Source organism: Suillus subaureus, assembly GCF_016647635.1.
Source record: "Suillus subaureus strain MN1 chromosome Unknown BJ212scaffold_53, whole genome shotgun sequence".
In the NCBI taxonomy this organism is placed as follows: domain Eukaryota; kingdom Fungi; phylum Basidiomycota; class Agaricomycetes; order Boletales; family Suillaceae; genus Suillus; species Suillus subaureus.
Genome location: NW_024538609.1, coordinates 120,901 through 146,075, shown reverse-complemented (window position 1 = coordinate 146,075; position 25,175 = coordinate 120,901). Strand labels below are relative to the sequence as shown.

At 46.3% G+C, this 25,175-nt stretch overlaps 7 protein-coding genes across 7 annotated transcripts; 1 reads left to right on the top strand and 6 right to left on the bottom strand.

Moving 5' to 3' along the window:
- Positions 1–11,141: 11,141 nt before the first annotated feature.
- On the bottom strand, positions 11,142–13,337 carry BJ212DRAFT_868580 (uncharacterized protein). Its single transcript, XM_041344243.1, has one exon. The coding sequence runs from the start codon at positions 13,270–13,272 to the stop codon at positions 11,284–11,286; it is 1,989 nt and encodes a 662-aa protein (XP_041187255.1). The 5' UTR covers positions 13,273–13,337; the 3' UTR covers positions 11,142–11,283.
- BJ212DRAFT_1283701 (uncharacterized protein) lies at positions 13,315–13,527 on the bottom strand (the record flags this gene model as incomplete). The annotated part of the gene is made up of 1 exon (XM_041331776.1): positions 13,315–13,527. One exon carries the CDS (start codon positions 13,525–13,527, stop codon positions 13,315–13,317), a length of 213 nt encoding a protein of 70 aa, XP_041187254.1.
- A 1,274-nt stretch (positions 13,528–14,801) lies between these two features.
- BJ212DRAFT_868562 (uncharacterized protein) lies at positions 14,802–16,374 on the bottom strand. The gene has a single exon (XM_041344242.1). It carries the CDS (start codon positions 15,982–15,984, stop codon positions 14,842–14,844), a length of 1,143 nt encoding a protein of 380 aa, XP_041187253.1. The 5' UTR covers positions 15,985–16,374; the 3' UTR covers positions 14,802–14,841.
- Positions 16,375–16,604: 230 nt separating this feature from the next.
- BJ212DRAFT_1199379 (uncharacterized protein) lies at positions 16,605–17,012 on the bottom strand (the record flags this gene model as incomplete). Its single annotated transcript, XM_041329047.1, has 2 exons — positions 16,605–16,856; positions 16,905–17,012. Coding segments are annotated over 2 exons (360 nt in total), but the record flags the coding sequence as incomplete, so codon positions are not given.
- Positions 17,013–18,550: 1,538 nt separating this feature from the next.
- Positions 18,551–19,737, top strand: BJ212DRAFT_1392028 (uncharacterized protein). Its single transcript, XM_041337047.1, has 4 exons — positions 18,551–19,089; positions 19,159–19,227; positions 19,565–19,633; positions 19,691–19,737. Exons 1-3 carry the CDS (start codon positions 18,822–18,824, stop codon positions 19,579–19,581), a joined length of 354 nt encoding a protein of 117 aa, XP_041187251.1. The 5' UTR covers positions 18,551–18,821; the 3' UTR covers positions 19,582–19,633; positions 19,691–19,737.
- Positions 19,738–21,916: 2,179 nt separating this feature from the next.
- Positions 21,917–22,324, bottom strand: BJ212DRAFT_1204781 (uncharacterized protein; the record flags this gene model as incomplete). The annotated part of the gene is made up of 2 exons (XM_041329142.1): positions 21,917–22,168; positions 22,217–22,324. Coding segments are annotated over 2 exons (360 nt in total), but the record flags the coding sequence as incomplete, so codon positions are not given.
- A 2,153-nt stretch (positions 22,325–24,477) lies between these two features.
- Positions 24,478–25,109, bottom strand: BJ212DRAFT_1304065 (uncharacterized protein; the record flags this gene model as incomplete). The annotated part of the gene is made up of 2 exons (XM_041333540.1): positions 24,478–24,965; positions 25,001–25,109. The coding sequence occupies 2 exons, from the start codon at positions 25,107–25,109 to the stop codon at positions 24,478–24,480; spliced, it is 597 nt and encodes a 198-aa protein (XP_041187249.1).
- Between the last annotated feature and the right edge of the window lie 66 nt (positions 25,110–25,175).

Here is a 25,175-nt window from a genome sequence, read left to right as displayed (position 1 = left end):
TTTTTGAAAATGGTGCAGTGACAGCATTCCATATGACACCATTTCGTCAGATGTGGAAAGTCTCAGATGAGCAAAGTATCAAGGTCTGTTTGGAGGCATATTCTTCCCCTGCAATGCTAGAGGCCCACACTGAGATTAACTCCCTTCCCTGTGCAGCAGACAACAACCTTGAACATGTTGTCACATCACTCATGATGTATTCTGATTTGACTCACCTTTCTGACTTCAGGGATGCATCACTCTGGCCATTCTATCTATTTTTTAGTAATGAATCTAAGTATACACATGGAAAACCAACAGCTTCCACATGCCATCATGTTGCATACATTCCTTCAGTGAGTCTTTTTCAAATCCCATGCATCTCTTGCACCTCATTGACAGAACATTTAGATTCCAGATGATTTTTAAGATTCATACATTCAGGCCTTTGGGGATGTGTCTTTAGTGGAAGTGCACACACACTGCAAGTGGGAGCTTATGCAAGCAATCTGGAAGCTCCTTCTTGATGATGACTTTATGCAGGCTTACAAGCATGGGATCATGATCCATTGTGGAGATGGAATCACTTGCAGGGTGTTTCCACATTTTTTCACCTACTTGGCTGATTATCCAGAGAAGTAAGTTTTTCTAGTCATGCACTTCTTAGATTGATGTCTTTTCAGGATCTTGCTTGCTGGTATCAAATTTCTTGGCCAATGTCTGTGTCCACACTGCCTTATCAAGAAGGCCAATGTATCTGAGATGGGTACAGAATGTGATATGCACAATTGCATGTCACTCCAACATGTTGATGACAAGGCTCACCATACCAACATTGAAAAGGCATGCAAACTTATTTTCAAATGTGGTGTGCTAGTGGACAGTGAGTGAGTCAAATCTATCCTTAATTCCGAGTCCCTTGTCCCTACACATGTGAGTGCTTTACATTATATTTAAATTGTTGCTAATGGGATACAGAACACCTTTTTGGATCATCTTTTTGCCTTTGGATTCTTTCTAATACTCATGGTGGACATGCTGCACAAATTTGAGCTTGGTGTGTGGAAGGCTATCTTCACTTACTTGTTGCACATCATGCATGCTGCTGGGGGTGTCATGATACAAGAGTTGAACTGGAGGTACATCATTTAATGGTATGCTTTTTGTATTACTGACTACATATCTACTACAGGTACTGTCATGTTCTGACATTCAGCAGGGGTACAATCCATTTTTTCCACAAGAACACTTCTGCAATGGAGTGCCTCACAGCTCAAGATTTTGAAGATTTGTTGCAGGTGGGTTTTAATTCATTTCAAATATGATTTCATACCTGATTTTAATTTCAGTGTGTGATACCAGTCTTTGAAGGGTTGCTCCTGGATGACCATCACAACAACATCATCCTGGACCTCCTGTTTGACCTTGCTACTTGGCAAGCTTATGCGAAGCTCCATCTCCACACCGAAGACACTCTGAATTTTTTTGATGGAGCTACATTAGTCCTTGGCAACAGTGTTCAAAAGTTCAAACAGACAACTTGCGAACACTACTACACAACAGAATTACCTCATGAACACGTGGCTCAAGGGTGCTGACAAACTGCACTGGCCACAAAGCAAGGTGTATTAGCTAAGGAGAAAGGAGGTACTTTGCATCACAAGGTAAAGAAATTAAACATCCAGACTTATAAATTTCATGCACTTAAGGAACAAGGAAAACTACAGCACCAACATCTCAAACGACATTACCCTCATACTTCAAAAACAAAAGCAACTACAAATACAAGCATCACAAATCAAAATGCCATCAAACAACTTTATACAAAGGTAATCAATGCTCAGGCACAGTTTTCTGCCCAACAGGGTACCAATAGACCTCGTCATGTGTGGACCTCACCTTCCAACCATTACCACATTGCAAAGTCTGCTTGTTCAACTTATGACCTCACAGCATGGTTGGGTGAGCTTGGGGATGATCTGGCTGTCAAGGTACATGCTCCTCATTCATATTCAAAGTTGTATCTCATGATATGAAACAGAACTTTATTCCTCATCTCAAAGACCACTTATATGCACATCTTTGAGGGCTTGTATATGAAGGCAATGAGTACAACTTTACTAATGCAGAGCAGAAGTCAGTTCTTATCACAGACAACAAGCTCTTCGAACACAGCATCCTTCATATCAACTACACTACCTATGATATTTGATGTGAGCAAGACTCAATCAATCCCCGCACTTGTGCTGATCTCAAGGTGATGTCACACGAGGATGATCACACTCATCCCTACTGGTATGCCTGTCTCATCAAAATTTTCCATGTGAATGTAGAATACTATGAAAACCCAGATGCAATACAGTCCCGTCCAAAGCATATGGATTTCCTCTTCATTCAATGGTTCAAGTGTGACAATATTCCCTTTGGGTTCAGTATGAAGAGGCTCCAATGCCTCAAATTCTTTGAGGATGAAAACCCTGATGCATTTGGATTTCTTGATCTGGAGTGCATCAACAGAGGGGTGCATATAATCCCAGGATTCACTTACGGCCATTTTAAACAACTTCTTGATCCAATGATTGCACAACATGAGGAAGACCCAGATTGGTATTGTTATTATGTGAATATGTAGGCATATTTTTGAATTTAACTGTCTACCAACTACTAATGATGTATATACTGTTTACTAGGTTCATGGACAGAGACATGTTCATGCGATTTTGAGGTGGTGCCATTGGTCACAAGGGCATGCGAGGGTGGGACAATGTTTTGCAGCACAAGGGATGTTAAAGTCCAAGTGATCCAAAGAGAGAGAGATTGATGAAGCCGAAGGATCCAACCTGATAGGTATGGGTGGGAGAGAGAAGTCCAAGTGCATGAACCAGACAGGCCAATAGGCTACACCCAGATGATGTCAGCTTGTGCCCTGCATTATATATATGTCAGAAAACTTCTCCTTTGCATTCCTTACTTACCTAGTATAAAACCAAGCACTCATCAGACACACACATCTCAGTTCTAGTTGAAACTGAGATGTGAGTACCTAAAAACATGTATGTCAGTGTTAGCTGACCAAAACTGTAGCATACCTTTGTCCTCTAGCTCCCTCTCTCATCATTAACTCACCTGTTATCACAACAAGGGACATGTTGCCAAAGACTTGGATGGTGAAGCTGACAAAGATATGGAAATGGAGGACAAAGACAGTAGTGACAAGGAACTGGATGAGGGGGATATTGAAGAGGGTGATGACAGTGATGACAGTGATGATGATGAGGACAAGGACAATGACGAGGACACAATAATAGCTGAGTACAGTGAGGTGCTTGATGACAACATACTCATTGAAGAAGGCTATGGCATTCTTTAGGTACTTTCTATTTGACTTGCATGGTTTTCATTCGTTTTTGTTTTATATTTCTTTATACAATACATGGATGTACAGTGGCTCAAAAAACTGTCCATATGTTTTTGCTGTGAGAAACATTCTCAAGACAGCTCATCTCAGGTCAGTGACAAAGAAAAAAGCATCTCCTCTCCATCACACATAAACAGAGATGACTAACCTTTGCCTTAGCCCATCAGAATTGGATTACATGGACTGGAAGCATGTTATATGATCATATAAGACCACAATAAATAGGATTGGGTCAGATGGCAAGGTATATATGTGAAAAAAGAAGGGTGCTAGTCCTCTCTGCATATGTGTGATAGAGAGGAGAGCCTTTTCTTCCTTGTTACTGACCTGAGATGAGCTGTCTTGAGAATGTTTCTCACAGTGTGTGAAGAGACAGGGAATGTGATGGTGGAATTGATGTAATAGGTGACCTGGACAGCATTATCAGCCTTTCCTATAGTGATATGTTGAATAATAGCTCTCCTATCAGTAGAGGTGAGCTTGGATGGACACCCTTCACAGAAGTTTTCCTTGTCTGTGTGACTTTCTTTGATGAACTTGGCCACAGTGGACTTGCATACTCCAGTTCTAGAGGAAATTTGACAAGCAGAGAGGCCAGAATAGGAAAGAGAGAGGATATTATCCCTTTGAGCAGGGGGGGTGGCTTTCATGGTGAATATAACCATGACATATGAAAAATTTTGGTTTGTATAGTTAGATATGGTTTTAAAATGACATAATGACACCACTTTATAATTTATTTAATGGTGGCATGATTGCTATGGTGTCATAAATGATGATTTATATAGTTTTAATATGTGCTCAAAAAACTGTCCACATGAGTCACCATTTTGTGAGCCTTGTATCTCCACCATATCTCCACAGATTCCCACGGCGTAGGGCTCAAATGAAAGCCCTGAAGCCATACTACAATGTGGTATAAGCATGTCCTTGAGCCATTTGTTCGTTCTCACACAATATCATAGATAGTGAAAAATGTCAAAACATGTGGACAGTTTTTTGAGCCACTATATGCTTGGTACTCAAACAGTCCCTACAGTCAGGCCCCTCCCCACTCCTATTATCCATGCTCTCATCTCTTGTATCATCCTATCCTCCTTCCGCATCACTCACCCTCCTACCACTGACATCACTCTCATGTTCCCAGTGAGTGAAAATGCAGCAGGCACACATGATGGACAAGGTTACCCATTGAAATGAACATTTGGTGCATTCAAAGAATTAGCTACATCCATATCCTCTTTTTTTTCTGCACCATCAAACCAGGTGGAATGCTAGACACAATGAAGAGGATATTCTTTCATCTGGTCTAGATGAAGGCACTAGTCATGTCCATTACTAGGGCTAGAAAGTGGTGCAGGACAGGGACAAGTTGAAGCATTGTAAGTTCTCATCATTGCCTGACTTACTTGGTCTGTAAAAAATATTTCCACCTTATGTTCTCAGGGGTCTCTCTTGATTCTATGCTACTTGCCCTAGATCTCAATGGTCCAGATGATTTAGGTGAGTGACCAATATCTGCTGCAAGGAACTCTACAAATATTAAAGCATGACCTAGCAAAGTGATAATGAACTTGTTCAAGAAGGCACGCATGGTCTTATGCACCAGATTCAAGACTTGTGTATTGAGAGCAATCTGGAATGCAAGGCACATGGTCATCATGTCGTCATTTTCTCATTGTGTGTATCATAGCTATCTGTCATTGTCAAGCTTATTGCTAGCAAAGTCACTACAACACTTGAGCATTTAATTGCTCTGTTCCACCTGGACTCAATGTTGTGGGCTGGAGAGATTGATCAATGTGATGCAAACCTGGGGTGTAGCCTTTGGTGTGCCAGGTGTAGGCATCATGTCAAAGTATTGACTCTCAAATTCTCTGGTGCCTATTATCATCATTCATCCAGATAGAAGTCAAGAAAGCATTTTCCAAAAGGTGAGGTGGTCCAAAGACTCATTTTGGTGAGTAAGCAGAAGTTTGTATGTTGTGGTATGCTTGCTGATACAGGCCCCTGATTTACCAGACTTATGAGGGTGAACATACAGAGTTTTCCAATGTCTCCTTCTGGCGCATGAACATGATAGATTTCATTGTTTTTTTGTGACAGCTGTATGCATTGGCTCTGTACCTATAGCTAGCCTGTATTTCTTAACAGGATTAATACAATTGCGCGGGTCTGTAACAAACAGATTCTCTCAGTCATTGCACGCGAAGGCAAATGTCTAGTGATATTCACCTGTAACAAATGGACTCTCTACTGGAAGTAAGTAAAGGTGAATATATGAAAATGTAAGTATCTCACCTCAGTCGTTGTGCGTGAAGGCAAACATCTGAGGTGCAAGGCTGAATCCATAGCTAACTAAATACTGCACGAGCTCTTGTGCAAGCATATACATATCTGAGACCATGACAAAAGGAAAAAATGGGGCACTGGCCCAAGAACTCGATAGTGTTTCATAAGTACAATGAGAAAGACATTAACAAGGTTGAAAATAAGTAAAACATACGTGTCACTGGACGTTCGAACAAAAGGACAATGCGAGGACATTAACGCGCCTTGGCTGCGAGTGCGCTTGCCTGCTTTCCAACACCCTCCCTCAAGCTGCGCACAGTCCGAGTTGCATTGCAAAGTGCTTGGCCTTTGGTGATGGTAATGCCTTTGTTAACATATTGGCAATCATGTCAATGGTAGGGCAGAAAATAAGTCTAAGTTTCCCCTCTTCAATCACCCAGCGGATAAAGTGGAAATGCACATCAATGTGCTTTGTGTGAGCATGGTATTGGTGATCTTTCATTAAGGTGATTGCTGATTGATTATCGGAAAAGAGAGTGATAGGCTCAGTGAATGGTTCGAAAAGTTGACTGATGAAGGAATGCAACCACAGTGCTTCCTTCATGGCATGCATCGCTGCGATATACTCACTCTCTGTAGTAGAAAGTGACACAATTTCTTGATGTTTCGATGACCATGAGACTGCTCCTCCATCTATTAGGAACACATATCCTGATATAGCCCTCCTATCCTCCCCCATACTCCCGTTGGCGTCTGCATATCCAATCAACATATTTTCTGCTCCTCCATAGGTAAGCTTCAGGTCTGCTGTTCCTAGGAGGTAGCGATAGATTTGATGCACAGCATCCCAATGTGTTTGTCCTGGGGTTGCTTGAGAAATGAGATACCGTGGTGACTGCATAGGAAATGTCAGGACAGGTACTAAGAGAAGCATACATGAGTGATCCAACAGCTTCGTAGTATGGGATATGGTGCATGGCAGCGTGTTCAGCTCCAGTAGTTGGTGATTGGCCAGAATGAAGTTTTGTACTGGGCTCCATGGGGTTAGATACCGGTTTCAGATCCTCAAAGTTGAATCGACGAATAATTGATTCAAGATATGCCTTTTGCGATAGGGAGAGTGTGCAATTGTCGTGGTTCTGGGTAACCTTAATACCTAGTAACCAGTGAAGCTCTCCTAGGTCCGTAATTTCGACGTGAGCGCATATCTTGTCTTTGAGCTTTGTGATATGGTCCATTGAGGAAGCTGTGATAGTGCAGTCATCAATGTGAACTACAATGACAATAAGTTCGTTGGGTGCAATGCGTGAGAAAAACACAGCTTGGTCGACATTGCATTGCGTAAGTCCAATCTTATCCACCAATATCTCCACTAACTTCTGATACCATCTTCTTCCACTTTGTTTCAACCATGTACAAAGTTTTCTGTAGGTGACATACTTGTGTTGGGTACTCTGCCAATTCGAATCCAGGAGGTTGACTGCATATGAACAACTTCATCATTGGTAAGTTCTCCGTTCAGATAAGCGCCTTTGATATCAATCTGATGTATCTCCATGTTTAGCTGAGCTGCAAGTGCAAGGACGGTTCGGATAGACTGCGAGGGTGGCGACAGGCGTGTAAGTGTCAAAATAATCCACTCCTGGGACTTGAGAGTAACTCTGGGCTACTAGTCAGGCCTTATGCCTCACGACATTTCCTGCTGCATCCTTTTTAGCACGGAAGACCCATTTCGAACCTATGATGTTTGCACCCTGAGGTGGATCAACAAGCTTCCAGGTCCCTGCGGTCTTCAGTGTGGCTAGTTCTTCACAGATTCCAGCTTCCCATTGGGGCCAGTCAGGACAGCGCTTCACCTCAGCTAAGGTGGTGGGTTCTAACGCTTCAGCGTCAGCTGTGAACTCACTTAGCGCTAACACTAATTTGGCAAGGTCATCCTCTGATTCTAGAATTACCATCAATTTCTCAGTGGCAGCTTCTCCCTTCGACATATCTCCTTCCTCCACAATGGGTTCTGGGGTAGGTAATTGTATTCCTTTTGGGACAGTACCTTTTGCACTCATGATATCAAGGACCTTTTGGCTTGGCCTTCTGACTTGTTTCACAATCATTTCAAGTGTCGGCGAGTTTGATAGGACGGGGATTTTGGAAAGTGGGGTGATGGGCTTGGGAGTAGATAGTGTGGCGATGGGCTTGGGAGTAGATGGTGTGGTGATGGGCTGTGGAGGTAAGTCTTGCGATGGTATCATTGCGTTTGGAGTCTGATCACTTTCCTCCCCCTTGCAGGATAATGTTGTGTTGTCCGCAGGGTTCCAATACACGTTGCGCTCAACGGTTACCTTGCACCTGTCAGGCCAGAAGACTCGACATCCATTTTTGCTAGTGTCATCGAGACCAACCCATCTTCCTTCAGCTACACGTCCGCCGAGCTTATCTCCAGCTTCGAGGTGGACCCAAATCTTTGAACCCCATGGTCAAATATGGCTCAGATCGGGCTTCTTTCCGGTGGCTGCCTCAAGAGGTGTGCCACCATTGAGGGCCTTGGTTGGTGTGCGGTTTTTCAGCCAAACTGCATGCCGCATGGCTTCTCCCCAGAGGGTACGTGGTAAGCCACTCTCATGCAACATTGCTCATACCTTCTCAAATAGGGTGCGGTTGAGTCGTTCAGCAACACCATTGTGCTGTGGCATGTCATGAACAGTGAGCTTTTGTTTCATTCTGGCAGCTTTGAGATGCATGCTAAAAGCTTTTCCCAGGTACTCGCCTCCACGGTCAGAATGCAGTGTCTTGACCTTCGCGTTGTGCTGAGTCCTCGCACCATGCCTCAAATTCCTTGTAGGCATCGAAAGCGTTGCTTTTCTGGTGGAGAAGGTGAAGGTATGTGAGCCGTGTTTTGTCATCTGTGAAGCTGATATAATATCTCCAGCCACCAAGAGTCGCGACAGGTGCGGGTCCCCAAAGGTCAGTATGGACCTCCCCAGCAAACTTGCTAGCTCACTCGCCTTCATGGACTTTCATAACGGGTTTTCAGGTGGCTTTTGCATAGACACACGACTCACAGAACATGGGTTCCCCAGACGACATATCCACCTTGATACCAGAAACAAGGCCATTCTCAGCAAGGCAACAGGCGGCGCTGGGGGCAATGTGCCCCATGCATCTGTGCAATTCCATAATGGTCATGGTCTCTACTGCAGCATGTACGCTTCCACTGCCTTCGTCGTGGACGACATGGTATAACCCTCTCGCTGTCTTAGGTATTTGCCCAATGACGTCTTCAGCAGAATTACAGAGGATGCAGTGTCCGTTCTCAAAGGTGGCTGAGTATCCTAACTTGTCGAGTCGCCCTAATGGAGACGAGGGTATAGCCAACTTCAGGCAAGTAGAGAACTTCGGTGAGTCGTAGTTTGGATACTTCAACACCAGTTTGGGACTTCAATGACCATTTCTCCTGTTCTGACAGCATTAAAGGATTGTTTATTCGCTGCTGTGAAGGATTTTGGGGGGATCAGGGATATGCTGTTGAAATGCTCTTTGTACGGGGAGATGTGGCATGTAGAGCTAGAGTCATATAGTTCAACAACAGGTCCATCACCTTTGGCCTTTGGACTGGCTTCAGGTGGCTACTTTGCCATCAGTCCCAGTTTGCTCATTATCGCTGAGACTTCCAATTGAAGTCCAGTCAGGATCATCTAAGGAGGCAGCAGCCTCCCCTACTTCAGAGAAACGATCATCGTCTTCTGATACAGCACTGAGGGAATCGTCGTTGTAGGAGGTTTCAGGATAGGGTGAGCAAGTCTGGTACTGAACTCTCAGTCTCAAAATCTGACAGTTCATCAATAGCAAAGACGTCATCACTCTCAGAATCAGAGTCGGCAGCTGCATGGGCATACCCTTGTGTGGTGCGGTTGGTTCCTGTGGACTGACTTTTGTCCGGCTCAGGACATTGGGCTTTGAAATGCTCCCTTGAGCTGCAGTTCCAACACGGGGGTCGTGGTCTGGTACCCCCACCTCTTCCTCCATGATGGGATCCTTTGCTACCTCCCCTGCCTGTACAGGCCACGAGATGGTGATTCTGTGGCTGCCATTGCTTCATCAGCGCCATGGGTTCTGGCACCAATGTGAGTGCACATCGTTCAAGTATCCTTTCTGCTGCAACAGTTCAGATTCCTCAATAATGAGGGAGATCAGGATATCAGGAGTGATGGTTTGGGTAGTGGAATAGAGGCGTGCAGTGGCAAGTTGCCCAGAAGCGAAGCTGGCAAGATAATTTGGAAGGGACTGAATGATTGTGGACCAGTAGTCTTTTTCTTCAATCTGGACGCCTACTGCTGACAATTCATCACGCTTAGCACGGAGTTCATCTAAGAACTGGCGTATGTCGCCCCCAGTGGGGCATTTCGACTCCAGGAATTTTGTGCGAAGGTCTGTCTGCGCATAAGCACCCTTCTTGGTGTATTCATGCACGATCTCCTTCCACATTGCGACAACGTTGGGCAAGTTCCATACACGTAACACGGTTGAATCTGGAATGCGCTGGGTAAGCAGGTGTTTGGCAAGGTTCTCATATTTCTGCCATTGAGCTAGTGCGACAGGGTCAGGAGGGGATACTGTAGTAGTGCCTCCGGTTTGCATGGGTGACCCTACAGGCTTGGGGTTTGACCCATCGAACTGCTTCCACAGGTCTTTCACTTCAACGGCGATTTGAAAACGAAGCGAAAAAATGGCCCAATTCATGCCTTTGAGGTCAAGTTTGGGTACGTTAGAGGGCAGGGTATCCGTGGTGATGGGTACCATGGTAGACATAGTGTATTTAGCAGTTAAAAACGTGAGACATTGAGCTCCTTCAGAGCTCAGGGCTCATAACCTAAAAGGATTAATACAATCGTGCAGGTCTGTAACAAATGGACTCTCTCAGTCGTTGCGCGCGAAGGCAAACATCTAGTGATATTCACCTGTAACAAACAGACTCTCTACTGGAAGTAAGTAAAGGTGAATATATGAAAATGTAAGTATCTCACCTCAGTCATTGTGTGCGAAGGCAAACATCTGAGGTGCAAGGCTGAATCCATAGCTAACTAAATACTGCACGAGCTCTTGTGCAAGCATATACATATCTGAGACCACAACAAAAGGAAAAAATGGGGCGCTGGCCCAAGAACTCGATAGTGTTTCATAAGTACAATGAGAAAGACGTTAACAAGGTTGAAAATAAGTAAAACATACATGTCACTGGACGTTCGAACAAAAGGACAATGCGAGGACGTTAACGCGCCTTGGCTGCGAGTGCGCTTGCCGCTTTCCAATATTTCTAATACCTGAGATGGCAGTCTATATACATTTGGCTCAACATGTAATTCAAATAAATTAGTTTCATTGACACCTCACACATTCTTTCAGGATATCTGACATGATAGCAGCATGAAACACACCAGTGACTTCAATGAACAAACTTCTTGTTCATTGACAGGCAAGGCAGAAATATATTTGCAATGATCACAAGGTAGCTAAAAGAAATACTTTAGAGACATCTGCCTCATGAAGTAAAGAACTAGGAATAGGAATAAAAGTGCTTGGCTGCAGACCCATGTTCTTCATGATCGTGAAGCTCCATCATTCCTTTGCGATGAATTCCATTGCTCAACCATAAGACTCAACTCGGCGTGCAAGCCCTGCAAAGAGGATAGTGCAGCATCAATTGTAGCCTGAGCTATACCACGGTCCACATGGTGCGCTTGCTTCTGCTGCAATTCGACCAAAGTTTTATGCACATCTGTAACGATATTTACGAACCACTCCCCCTCGGGACCATCATCCAAGGCTGTCAAATTCAGCCTCGTCGCTGTCACAATGGCTGGTATTTCATCAACAGCATCCGATATGCGCCATGTGCTCCATGTGAATGCGATGAGCAGCCGCCATCTCCACTCAGCGACACTGAGACGAAGATCCACGCCTGAGGACTTGATGCGCCCGAAGATCACAGAAAGGTGGAGATTGAATTCCGAAGAACAATTGACTACGTCAGCTATAAAAATGCACCGGTCGGGATGGCCATCACGGGTCAGACGTTGACACCACTCATCGTTCTTCGTCAGGGTATAGATGAGGCGGAGGTAGCAAGAGTCTCGATCAAGGTGTAAAGAGGCGTCGGGTCCAGTGCGGATTGTCCGGTCATTATATGGACGTACGGCAGTTAAAAGAGCGCGGGAAAGCTCATCCAGGAGTTGTGCATCGACACCCTGTGGCATCAAGGCACTGGATATAGAAGCTAATTCTTCTCGAGCTTCACAAGTAGCTCTAAGCGCAGCATGCCGGACTCGTGGAGGTCTGGTGGACTGCATACAGTGAATAAGCGAGTTGATGTAGGACTGTTGCTTGGAAGAGCTCCCTAATCCATGCATGGCGCTCAGTGCTAGCAAAGCATCACCTTGTGTTTCATCGTCTGTGCTATGCTCTGCATTATACGCCAGGTAATCGACGAGCCAATCAAATTCTTCACAGCTGGGCTCACGCTCGTCACTGTGACACCAGCACAGTTCACTATCCCAAATCAAGCATTCATCGTCTGGACGTGAAAATCGGCGGCGAGTACATCCGTGTACAAGCATTGTTCTTAGGGCGGTACGTACACTGGCTCGGTGCTTCAGTTGAGTGTCCGTTTCCTGTGTATTCTTGAGCTGATCGTAGGCAGCACGTCCGGCCATGAATGCATCGCGAATGAAACGACTTTGGATTTTCGGAATTGAGGCAATCCAACACGACTCCAGAGGTTCCAGATTTATTTTCACCGACTGGATGCAAAGATAGGCTATGGCTTGGCCATACTTTACGTATAGCTCTTCCCTGTCCTGACATGCCTTAAAATTATCCTGTAAACGTGAAAAGGCTGCCGAAGCATCAAGGTTCGGGGGCCATTGCACGCAAGGTACAATCGCAGCTGCAGCTTTGACAATTTCAGGGTTCGTCGATGTCTCTAGTATCCAGCGAATGGCGGATGATTTGGCAAATATGCTAGGAGTGAATGTGAATTTATCTGAAAGAAATTTTTGGCGGATAGCTACAAATAGCTCTGAGGCTGGTGTCTGGAAAGGACTGTCCGGACGCAACACCGACACAAGGATAGTACCCGCGTAGAACAGAATGCCGAAAGCTGTAGTGCAGATGATGACACTGGATATTGTGGTCTCCTGGGTCCACATGCGAGCGCTTAGCGAGAGGCCAAAGAGCAGGAGCGAAATCTGGAGCAGCACCAGGAATGCCCGCAAGACGGTCTGCAAGCGGAAATATTCTACTCCATCTAACTTCATCTGCCTCTCTATGCCGCGCTCTTCGAGAGATCCTCGTCCTCGAACTGACTTGTAAGAGTTCAGCCACTGTTTGCCCAAGACTGCCCCGAACGCGGCCAAGACACTGAATGCGAGGCTAGCATAGGCAAGTGTTTGCACCCAGACAGTCGAAGACGAATATCCCGTGGATGAAGAAAGAGTGTTGATATCAGGTACGGAATTCGGGCCATTAACAGTTGTCTGGATTAGATACAGGAGGAGAACATTGGTAGTATCTCCCGGATTAGGCTGCATTCCGACGATGAAGGTGGAGTTGACGGCTGAGAATAGACCAGCCTAATACGCCTGTAAGACTTGCATTGAGAGACGTAGAAACAAACGTACAAAAGTCAGAATAATTCCCATGTCGTCATTGGCCCGCCCAAGGAAATCGTCGTCGTACTCAGTCGAAACTTTCTTGTACGTCGCCCAAAACTTTGAACTGTCATCTTTTCCGCGTTCTTCTGCGATCGTTGATCCTTTAAGGACTTCGAGAATCTGCCCCAGCATGTCTGACCTTTGAGAAAATATGGTTAGACATCAAGTGAACCGTGTTGATAAGTTGACATTCACATGTTAGTCAGGCTTCCTTCAATGGACACCGCAGGATTCTCGTTCGCGTTATTCGGCTTGGTCCCATTGTCCGAGGTCTGCTCCAGGGTGTTTGACCTTTGAGACAATATGGTTAGACGCCAAGTATATCGTGCTGATTGATTGATGATTACATATTCTTAGCCAGGCCTCCGCACTCCTCGTTTGCACTATTCAGCTTGAGTTCATTCCGGATCTGGCCCAGAGTGCTTGACCTTTGAGACAATAGAGTCAGATGTCAAGCATACCACACCAATTGATTGACATTCACCCATTCTTAACAAGGTCGACCTCGATCGCATTCCTGTGTTCATAGGTGTTGTGGACAATGTCGATGCCGACAAGTGGTGAACTGGGTCGTGATGATGCGCTTGCCATGTTTTTGGTTGGGGGGAGATAGGAAAGTAGGGAGAGAGAAATGGTGGAAATATATAGTTGGCGCTTTGCATTGCATCAAAGAAGCACGTTCTTATCGGATACCAAAGCTCTGTATCCAGTTGTGACAGTACACGAGGCGCCGCAAAGTCAAGTCCTCGAGGCGGCGTTCGAGATCTGCTGAGACGCTCATCTCCAGGGATGAGCTTGCCACACCATTCTTGATTCTCAATGGCACACAGAAGTACTAGATCAACAATTACAGCCTGAAGCGATGGAGAAACAGTGACCGGAAGTATATAACTTGTTTAGTCACTGTGCTGGCGTCAATTTTGACACAGAAGCATGTTCATATATGGTGCCAAAGCATGCTGTATATATGACTGATGGTCCCAGGGCGGTGGTATCTTTGAGGCAGAACTATCTGCGCTGTCTTCCGAAGTATGAGGATGAGCGCATGGTTCTCTGTCAATGTTTCTTGTGAGAAGTTTACACACTAGTGCCAGTACAAGCAATGACAGTCAAGCACATAGCAAGAAAGGAAGTAGAGGGATCTTCGGAAACGTACGCACGATGTTTCAAGTACTGTCGAAATGATTTTCAATAGTCATGAATATGATAAAAATTCAGAGCTGCAACCAGATTTGAGGGTTTGATCCACCCTTGTAATGAACACAAGGCAAGTAAAAAAATACCGGAGCCATTTTGTGATCAAACGACATCCATCTCATGGACCAGGCATCAATCTACACATAGGAATGAACTGCGACATGTGTAAGAAATGCGTAAAAGTATTTCACCACGGACAAATGTCTTTCACAATCCTGAAGTTCGATTATCCTTTTGCAATGTATTCTGTTATTCCACCATACGACTCAGCTCGTCATCCAAGCCCTGAATAGAGGATAGTGCACCGTTAATTGCAGCCTGGGCTATACCACGATCCACATAGTATGCTTGGCTCTGCCGCAAATTAACCAAAGCTCCATGCACCTTTGTAGAGAGATCTGCCAACCATTCCCACGGAACACCATCATCCGCGGCTGTCAAATTCAGCCTCGTCGCTGCCACGAAGGCTGGTATTCCATCGACATCGCCGTTGAAACTTACGGAACGTTGCACGAAGTTCCATATGTGTGTGATGAATCGCCGCCACCTCTCCTGGGCAGGACCGAAAGGAAGATCCTTGCCCGAGGACTTGATGCGCCCGAAAATCACAAGAAGGTAGAATCCGGCATTCAAATGACAATATTGATACAATCCGTCAAGTAGAGAAATGCACCGGTCAAGATGGCCATCACGGGTCAGACGTTGATACCACTCGTTGTTCTTCATCAGGGCACAGATGATGCGGATGTAGCAAGAATCTCGATCGATGTGGAAAGAGGCGTCGGGTCCAGTGTCGTGGGTTATCTGGCTGTTCTTAGGACGTACAGCAGTTAAAAGAGAGCGGGAAAGCTCATTCAGAAGTCGTGCATCGACACCCGGTGGCATCGAGGCACTTGTCATAGAAGCCAGTTCTTCTCGAGCTTCAAAAACAGCTCTGAGCGCGGTATGTCGGACTCGTGGAGGTCTGGTGGAGTGCATACAGCGAATAAGCGAGCTGATGTAGGACCGTCGCTTGACAGAGCTCCCTAGTCCATGCATGGCGCTCAGTACAAGCAAAGCATCACCTTCTGTGTCATTGTCTGTACAATGCTCTGCATCACCCGCCAGGTAGTCGATGAGCCAATCAAATTCTTCACACCTTGGCTCACGCTCGTCGCTGTGATGCCAGCATAGATCACCATGCCAAATCAATTGTTCATCGTCCGGACGTGAAAGTTGATAGGACCGTCCGTGAACAAGCATTGTTCTCAGAGCAGTGCGTACACCGGCTCGATGCTTCGGTCGAACGTCCTCTTCCTGTGGATTCTTGAGCTGATAATAGGCGGCCCTGTCCGGCGATAAACGCATCACGAATGAAACGACTTTGTCCTTGGGTTGGCTGAAATTTATCATCCCAAAGAAACACCAGAAGCTCCTCGTTGATTTTCACCTGACTGGATGCAAAGATGGGCCAGAGCTTTGCCATACTTTACATATAGCCCTTCCCTGTCACAACACCCCATGAAAATATCACGTAAACGTGCGAAGGCTGCTGAAGCATCACGGTTCGGCGACCACTGCACGAAAGGTATCATCGCAGCCGCAGCCTCGACAATTTCAGGGTTCGTTGATGTCTCCAGCACCCAGCGAATAGCGGATGATTTAGCAAATATGTTACGAGTCAACGTCGATTTGTCTGGAAGAATTTTTTGGCAGATGGTTACAAATAACTCTGACCCTGGTGTCTGGAAGGGACTGTCTGGATGCAACGCCGACACGAGAACAGTGCCCGCATAGAAGAGCAGGCCGAAAGCTGTGGTGCAGATGATGACGCTGGATATCGTGGTCTGCTGAGTCCACATGTTGGCGCTTAGCGAGAGGCCGAAGAGCAGGAGCGAAATCTGGAGCAGCACCAGGAATACCTGCAAGACGGTCTGCAAGCGGAAATATTCTACTCCATCTAGCTTCATCTGCCTCTTTATTCCGCGCTCTTCGAGCGTCCCTCGTCCTCGAACTGACTTGTAAGAGTTCAGCCACTGTTTGCCCAAGACTGCCCCGAACGCGGCCAAGACACTGAATGCGAGGCTAGCATAGGCAAGTGTTTGCACCCAGACAGTCGAAGACGAATATCCTGTGGATGAAGAAAGAGTGTTGATATCAGGTACAGAATTTGGGCCGTTAACAGTGATCTGAATTAGATAGAGGAGCAGGACATTGGTAGTATCTCCTGAATCAGGCTGCATCCCGACGATGAAGGTGGAGTTGACGGCTGAGAATAGACCAGCCTAGTCTGATCATTATATTTGCATTAAGAGACATAGAAACAAACATACAAAAGTGAGAATAATGCCCATATCGTCATTCGCACGCCCGAGGAAATCGTCGTCATACTCAGTTGAAACTTTCTTGTATGTCGCCCAGAACTTTGAGTTGTCGTCTTTTCCACGTTCTTCTGCAATAGTTGATCCTTTGAGGACATCCAGAATCTGTTCAAGGCTGTTTGCCCTTCGATACCACACAGTTAGACCTTGAATGTGTCTGTGCTGATTGTGGCGCTCACATGTTCTTAGCAAGGTTTCCTTCGATGTACACCACAGGATTCTCGGTCATGTTATTCGGCTCGATCCCATTGTTCAGGGCCTGCTTCAGGGTGTTTGACCTTTGAGACAATAGAATCAGACGAGTATACCATGCTGATCGTTCGACATTCACATATTCTCATGAAGGTCGACCTTGATGGACGCAGCAGGTTCCTCGGTCACTACATTCGCATCGATCACATTCCTATGTACATAAGTATTATGGATAGCCCAGTCTAACTTTTCACTTACTCATTGGTCGGGAAGTCAGTATCGGCAGATGCAGGACTGGATCGTGGGGACATGTTATGCATGCTTCGTGCTGCGGTGGACATACATCAGTGAGCTCATAAGTCCTTCAGATCGTAATGGGAACTATAGAAGGATATAATTAGGGATGCTCACACCTAGGAGCTTACAGTTCAAAGAAGCATAGTAAGAACTAAAAGTGTACATTCCCGAGCAGCTAAATCAGGCTCGGCGAGTTATGCGCCTCAAAGGTTTGTTTCTCAATTTTCTACTTTCACATCGGCGGCAGTCCACTGATGCCTAGGTGGAAGAAAGAAAGGACGAATGGGGGAAGTAAACAGCTTGGGCACTATGCCAACACTTTTACTGCGAGTAAACCTTCTACACACACATGAAAGAAGTATGTTCTTACATGGTGTGACAGTCGCAATAAGTTGTGGCCATCAGCTTTGGGAATAGGAGCCTGGAGCTCCGTGACCTTCAGTACGATCAGGCCCTATCAGACAGAAAGTGAGCCAGGTGTTCATTTCCGCATCGCTTGTTGATGATCCTGCTCAGTGCTGGTATTGACTACTGAGTACATCCTCGAGCAGACCGAGACAGCTATAGTATATTGTGACGATGAGTGAGAAATATCCATGATTATAAGCATCAGCATATGCAGCGTGGATCACATGGACGATGGACGTTTAAAACTTGTGCGCACGCGGTATCAATCAATTTGTTGTCTATTGTTGTGCATAGCTAGGCTTCCTCTTCGGGGTCCATCAGAGTCATCAGTACTGCACTGCACGACCACTGGCCTCTGTCCTAGTGCAGTAACGTGGTCCTCATCACTATACAGTGGTGCACGCGTCACCACTTCTATGCAGTCACCGAGTACTAGTGCTTAGTACTCCCTGCACATTCATCCCCGTCCATAATTTTTGCCATCTACCTGCACCTTTTACCCTTGATGTTTCAAGTTATCTCTCTATTCGCCTGCTTTGAGATGAAAGTCGAGATGTAATTTGATCGTTCTTTCTTTATCACATGCCATCTTCGAAATCTTCAATATCAACAGGACTCCCATAATCATATTACGATTGGCATTCATTGCAGCCAGGCTCCTCTCCACTCCTGTTGTCCATCATGCCCTCATCTTCAGCAATATTGATCTTCCTCCTGCGTCACTTACCCTCCTACCTCCGACATTGCTCTCGCGTTCCCAGCAAGTGGAAGTGCAGCAGAGCACTATAGGCAAGATTACCCGCCCAAATTATCCTTTGGCACGTTGGAGGACTCCGGTGTGTCCATTTTACTCATGGAATCTACAGAACCTTGCGGTGGTCCCAGAAGCAAACTTCTGGTATCATCTACGCCTTCGTCGTCACCATCGTCTCTTCCTCTTTCGGCGCTCATCCCTCCTACCTCGACATCGTTATGTTCTCTTCAACACTACCCTCGCATTCTCCGTCGGTGAACATGCAGCAGAACATGGCTCAATTAGTCATCGGACAAATTTTCACGCTAAAGGTGTTGTTCGACACTGTTAAGAACCTCGCTGCTTCCATGTTCTCATTCATTCTGCACGTGAAATCATATGGATCCGCTAGAAACAGAGCAACGAGGTTATTGTTTTGTGTCGAGTCAAGGCAATATGGATGGTGTGAGCTGACCGTCTTCAGAGGCGTCGATCCAGAGGATTTAGGTAGGTGGCTCGTAATATCTAGATCTCTGCGAATGTTAACCTAGCAAAATGATCATGGACTCGTCCAAGAAAACACTCGTGACCTCATGCACCAGATTCTTGCAAGCCAAGTGTATCGACAGCGATCTAGAGCACAAGGTACGTAGCCGTCAAATCGACATGTTCCCATTGTGTGTATCTAGCCATACATCATTGTCGAGCTTATCTTGGGCAGAGTCACTACAATGCTTGAGCATTTAATTGCTCTGTGCCGCACAGACTCAGTCGTAGAGTTGTAGTGGGTGCCGGAGGCCAGCGTGGCATGATGCAAGCCTGTGGTGTGGCATGATGCAAGCCTGTGGTGTGGCATGATGCAAGCCTGTGGTGTGGCATGATGCAAGCCTGTGGTGTGGCATTCGGCGCACCAGGTGCAGTGGCAGCGTGTCAATGTATTGTCTCTCGAAATCCACTGTGCTTATGATCGTTGTTCACCCAGAGAGAGAAAGGTCATGAAAGTACTGGTCAAGAGATGGGCCGATCCAAAGAGAGGCACCCATTTTGACGGGTAAGCATACCTTGATATGCTGTCATGCGCCCGTTCATGTGATCCCTCGAATTGCAGGTTTACGAGGGTGAAGACGCAGAACATACAAAGTATTTCGATGTCTCCCTCTGTCACACGAGCGTGATAGATTTCATGTCTGTTTTTATGTGACAGCTGTACACATTGACTCTATACCCATAGTCACCCTACATTATTAAGACCTGAATGGAAGTCTGCCTTCTGCTCAACGTGTTGTTCAACTCGATTTGCCGCTGGAGAAGATATCTAAGTGATCCTCAGTACATAATGTGACAGCAGCACCAAAACGCAAGTCGCTGACTTCTCGACAGACAAAGCAGGACTACAATCGTAGAGCATACAAGGTAAGGAACAAATTACTATAGCCATTCTGATGCCATCCATCTCATAGACCAGGCGCCGACCCATGCATAGGAATGAACCGTGAGGTGTGTAACAAATGTGTAAAAGTACTTCGCTACTAACGCTGGTATGTCCTCATGATCCCGAAGCTCTATCATCCCTTTGCGATGTGTTCCACTGCTCGACCATACGACTCAGCTCGTAGTCCAAGCCCTGCGTAGAGGATAGTGCAACGTTAATTGCAGCCTGAGCTATATCACGATCCACATAGTCCGCTTGGTCCTGCTGCAATCTGACCGAAGCTTTATGCACTTTTGCAGCGAGATCTACGAACCACTCCCTCGGAATACTATCATCCGAGGCTGAAAAATTCAGCCCTGTCGCTGTCACGATGACTGGTATTCTATCGACATCGTCGTCACCTATTGTGTTATATTGCACGAACTCCCATGCTTCTGTAACGAGTTTTCGCCACCTCTCATTGGCAGGACTGCAAGGAAAATCCTTGCCCGAGAACTTGATGCGTCCAAAGATCACAAGAAGATAGAATCCATCTTCCACATGATAACGGGGTCCCTCAACCAGAGAAATGCACCGCTTGCGATGACCATCACGGGTCAGACGCTGACACCACTCATCGTTCTTCGTCAGGGCATAGATGAGGCGGAGGTAGTGGTAATCTCGCTTTTGGCAGAAGGTAGCGTCGGGCCCGGTGTCACGGATTATCTGGTCGCCATTTGGACATACAGCAGTTAAAAGAGCGCCGGAAAGTTCATTCAGGACTTGTGCGTCGACACCCTGTGGCATCGAAGCACCAGTTATGGAAGCTAGTTCTTCTCGAGCTTCAAATGCAGCTCTAAGCGCGGCATGCCGGACTCGGGGAGGTCTGGTGGAGCACATACAGCGGATAAGCGAGCGAACGTAGGACCATCGTTTGATAGAGCTCCCTAGTCCACGCATAGCGCTCAGTACAAGCAAAGCGTCACCTTTTGTTTCATCATCTTTGTCGTCCTCTGCTGCATCCTTCGCGTAATCAACGAGCCAATCAAATTCTTCACAGCTGGGCTCACGCTCGTCGCCATGATACCAGCGCAGATTAGCTTCCCAGATCAAACATTCATCGTCCGGATGTGAAAGTCGATCGTACCGTCCATGGGCAACGATTGTTCTCAGAGCAGTGCGTGCACTGGCCCGATGCTTCCGTTGAGCGTCTTGTTTCTGTGTATTCTTGAGCTGATCATAGGCGGCACGTCCAGCCATGAACGCATCACGAATGAAACGACTTCGGGTTGACCGAAATTTATCATTCCCAAAAAAATGAAGACCCAAATCGATTTTCACTGTTTGACTGCAAAGATGGGCCATGGCTTTGCCATACTTCACATATAGCTCATCCCTGTCCTGACATGCCTTAAAATTATCCCGTAAACGTGAAAAGGCTGCCGAAGCATCAAGGTTCGGGGGCCACTGCACGCAAGGTACAATCGCAGCCGCAGCCTCGACAATTTCAGGGTTCGTCGACGTCTCCAGTATCCAGCGAATGGCGGATGACTTGCCAAATATGTGGCGAGTCGATGTGGATTTGTTTGGAAGAAATCTTTGGCAGATAGCTGCGAATAGCTCCGAGGCTGGTGTCTGGAAAGGACTGTCTGGACGCAACACCGACACGAGAGTAGTAACCACGTAAAACAGAATACCGAAAGCTGTAGTACAGATGATGACGCTGGATATTGTGGTCTGCTGGGCCCACATGTTGGCGCTTAGCGAGAGGCCGAAGAGCAGGAGCGAAATCTGGAGCAGCACAAGAAATGCCTGCAAGACGGTCTGCAAGCGGAAATATTCTACTCCGTCTAGCTTCATCTGCCTCTTTATTCCACGCTCTTCGAGCGTCCCTCGTCCTCGAACTGACTTGTAAGAGTTCAGCCACTGTTTGCCCAAGACTGCCCCGAACGCGGCCAAGACACTGAATGCGAGGCTAGCATAGGCAAGTGTTTGCACCCAGACAGTCGAAGACGAATATCCTGTGGATGAAGAAAGAGTGTTGATATCAGGTACGGAATTCGGGCCATTAACAGTTGTCTGGATTAGATACAGGAGGAGAGCATTGGTAGTATCTCCTGGATTAGGCTGCATCCCGACGATGAAGGTGGAGTTGACGGCTGAGAATAGACCAGCCTAATACGCCTGTAAGACTTGCATTGAGAGACGTAGAAACAAACGTACAAATGTCAGAATGATTCCCATATCGTCATTGGCCCGCCCAAGGAAATCATCGTCGTACTCAGTCGAAACTTTCTTGTACGTCGCCCAAAACTTTGAACTGTCATCTTTTCCGCGTTCTTCTGCGATTGTTGATCCTTTAAGGACTTCGAGAATCTGCCCCAGCGTGTCTGACCTTTGAGAAAATATGGTTAGATGTGAAGTGCACCGTACTGATGATTTGATATTTACATTTCAATAAGGCGTCCTTCAATGGACACCGAAGGAATCTCGTTCGCGTTATTCGGCTCGATCCCATTGTCCAGGGTCTGTCCCAACGTGCTTGACCTTTGAGACAATGGAGTCAGTCAAGTACACCATGTTTGTCGTTCGACATTTACATGTTCTTATGAAGGTCGACCTTGGTCGACATGGCAGGTTCCTCGGTCACTGCATTCGCATTGATTGCATTCCTATGTACATGAGTATTTTGGACAGCTCAATCTAACTTTCCACTTACTTGTTAGTCGAGAGCTCGGTATCAGCAAGTGCAGGACTGAATCGTGGGGATGTGTTGTGCATGCTTCGTACTCAGTGGGCATGGGTGAAGGAAGGAAGGGATTTGAACGGGGGAGTAAATAGGTTAGTAGCTGCCGACATTTTTACTATAAGTGAAGGTGATTCCGTGGAATGGAAAGCAGGCTCATTTCCGCATCAGTTGTTGATCATGCTCAGTGCTGGTATCGACTACTAGCGTGTCCATCTCAAGCAGACCAGGACCGCTATAATACACTGCAGTGACGATGAGTGGGAAACGACCATGACGATCATGCGTGGACACCAATATTAAAATTAATTAATTAATTAATTTGTCAAAATATCAATATCTGCGGCGTGGACTCTTCATACGCTTCGTCTTCACATCCAGTAACTCCCATGCATGCGTTCACTACAGCCGGCCGGTCCTTATTCACAGCACGTTCATCCCTGCATCCTCCAAGCAAGACATCAAGCAAATGTTCTAGCCAACATACCCACCTATTGCACTGTTGTCACCCCCTGTCCATGATTAGGCCGTGCCCTGTATCACCTGGACTTTTCACTTTTGGCATTTCAAGTTATCGCTTGCTTTGCGTTGAAAGTCGAGATGTAATTCGATTTTATATCACGCGTTATCTTCGAAATTTTGAATATCAACAGGACTCCGTGGGCTTATGTACCAAATTCAGGACAAGTATTGAGCACGATCTATCGAAACGAAAGGTACGTGTGTATTGTAGCTGTCCATCATTGTCGAGTCCATTACTGCCAAGGCTACCATAAATCTCAAACGCTGCATTGCTGTGTATCACCAGACTCGGTCGTCGTGGGCTCCAGAAGCCATCATGGAACGGTGCAAGAGGTATGGTTTTCAACGCTCTCAGTGTGGGCAGCGTTTCAAGGTATCATCTCTCTAATTCCCTTGTGCCAATTATCGTCTTTCGCATGGAGGAAAGTACACTTACCAAGAGACGATCGAGCCCAATATCCTCGCCCATATTATCCCTTCACATTACGGACTTACATCGCAAAGACAGAGTATTGCGATGTCTCCCTCCATCGCATGAACGCGATAGATTAAGTATATCTTTTTGACATTGTCGCAGTCACCCTGTATTTTTACATAATACATGAGATAGGAATCTGCCTTCTGCTCGACGTGTACTTGAAATTGATTGGCCCTGGAGAAGCTCTACCATCCGTTTATCATCAGTATCTAACATGAGAGCGGCATGAAAGTGCGCCAGTCGCCGACAAACAACAGGTACGATTACACAAGGTGAAAATACTGTAGCCATTCTGCGGGTAAAATTTTAAAGACATCTACCCCACGAACCATGGCCAGGAGACATGAGCCACATCATCGTTCACATAGGTTGCTTGTCTCTCCAGCAAATCGACCAGAATCCTATGCACCTCTTTGGCGAGCTCTATTAGCTGATCGTCTGCAACACTGTTATCCATATAGACACCGTCTAGTCACTGTCACAATGTCTAGTATTGCGTCAGGTAAGAGAGACATCAATTCATGCCTCCGTGTTGTCCTGGCGAGTGTCCACCACCTCTCCTGGGCGGGGCTGAGAGGAAGAACCTTGTCTGAGGGATCGGTATACGTGAAGACCCCAGTAAGGTAGTGTGTGAGAGTCCGGGACCTGTATTCAAAAGCTTGCTCGATTAGAGAAGTGCACCGCTCGAGATGGCCATCGCGGGTTAGACTATCACGTTATTCATTGTTCATTGCCAGGTTAAAGATGAGGCGGGCGTAGCTGAGCGCTGAGGTCTCGGTCATGGCGGAAAGAAGCGTCGGGTCCAGTTTCGGGGATTCCGGTCGCAATTCGGACATATATAGCAGTTAAAAGATAGCGAGAAAGCTCATCCAGGAGTTGTACGTTGACACTCTGTAGCATCGAATCACTTGTCATAGACACTAGTTCTTGAGCTTCAAAGACAGCTCCCAGCACAGCATGCCGGACTTGGGAGATCTGGTAGGGCCCATACAACGGATAAGCGACCTGACGTAGAACAGCTAAATCACCATACGCTTGGTCAATGAAGTCATCTTCATACTCATTCGACAGTTTCTTGTAAGTTACCCAGAACTTTAAATGAGCACCTTCGCCACGTTCTTCGGCAATAGGGAGCCTCGAAAGACACGGAGGATCTGTTCCGGGGTGCTGGCACATACACGAGGAGGGAAGTAGAGGATCTTCAGAGACATCCGCACGGTGCTTCGCTATTGAAAGGATTTTCGATAGTCACGAAGATAACCTACAGAGATTCGGAGCCGCGATGTAACAATATGTGTAGCACGAAGCTTCGCGGTGGGTCGCGAGTATGGAGTAGTCACCTTGAACCAACCGCCTGGCTCATGACTCATCAAGTTGTATGTTTCATTCTAGCCAGGAGTATCCACTCAGTGACAGTGACTTCTTCATATAGACCG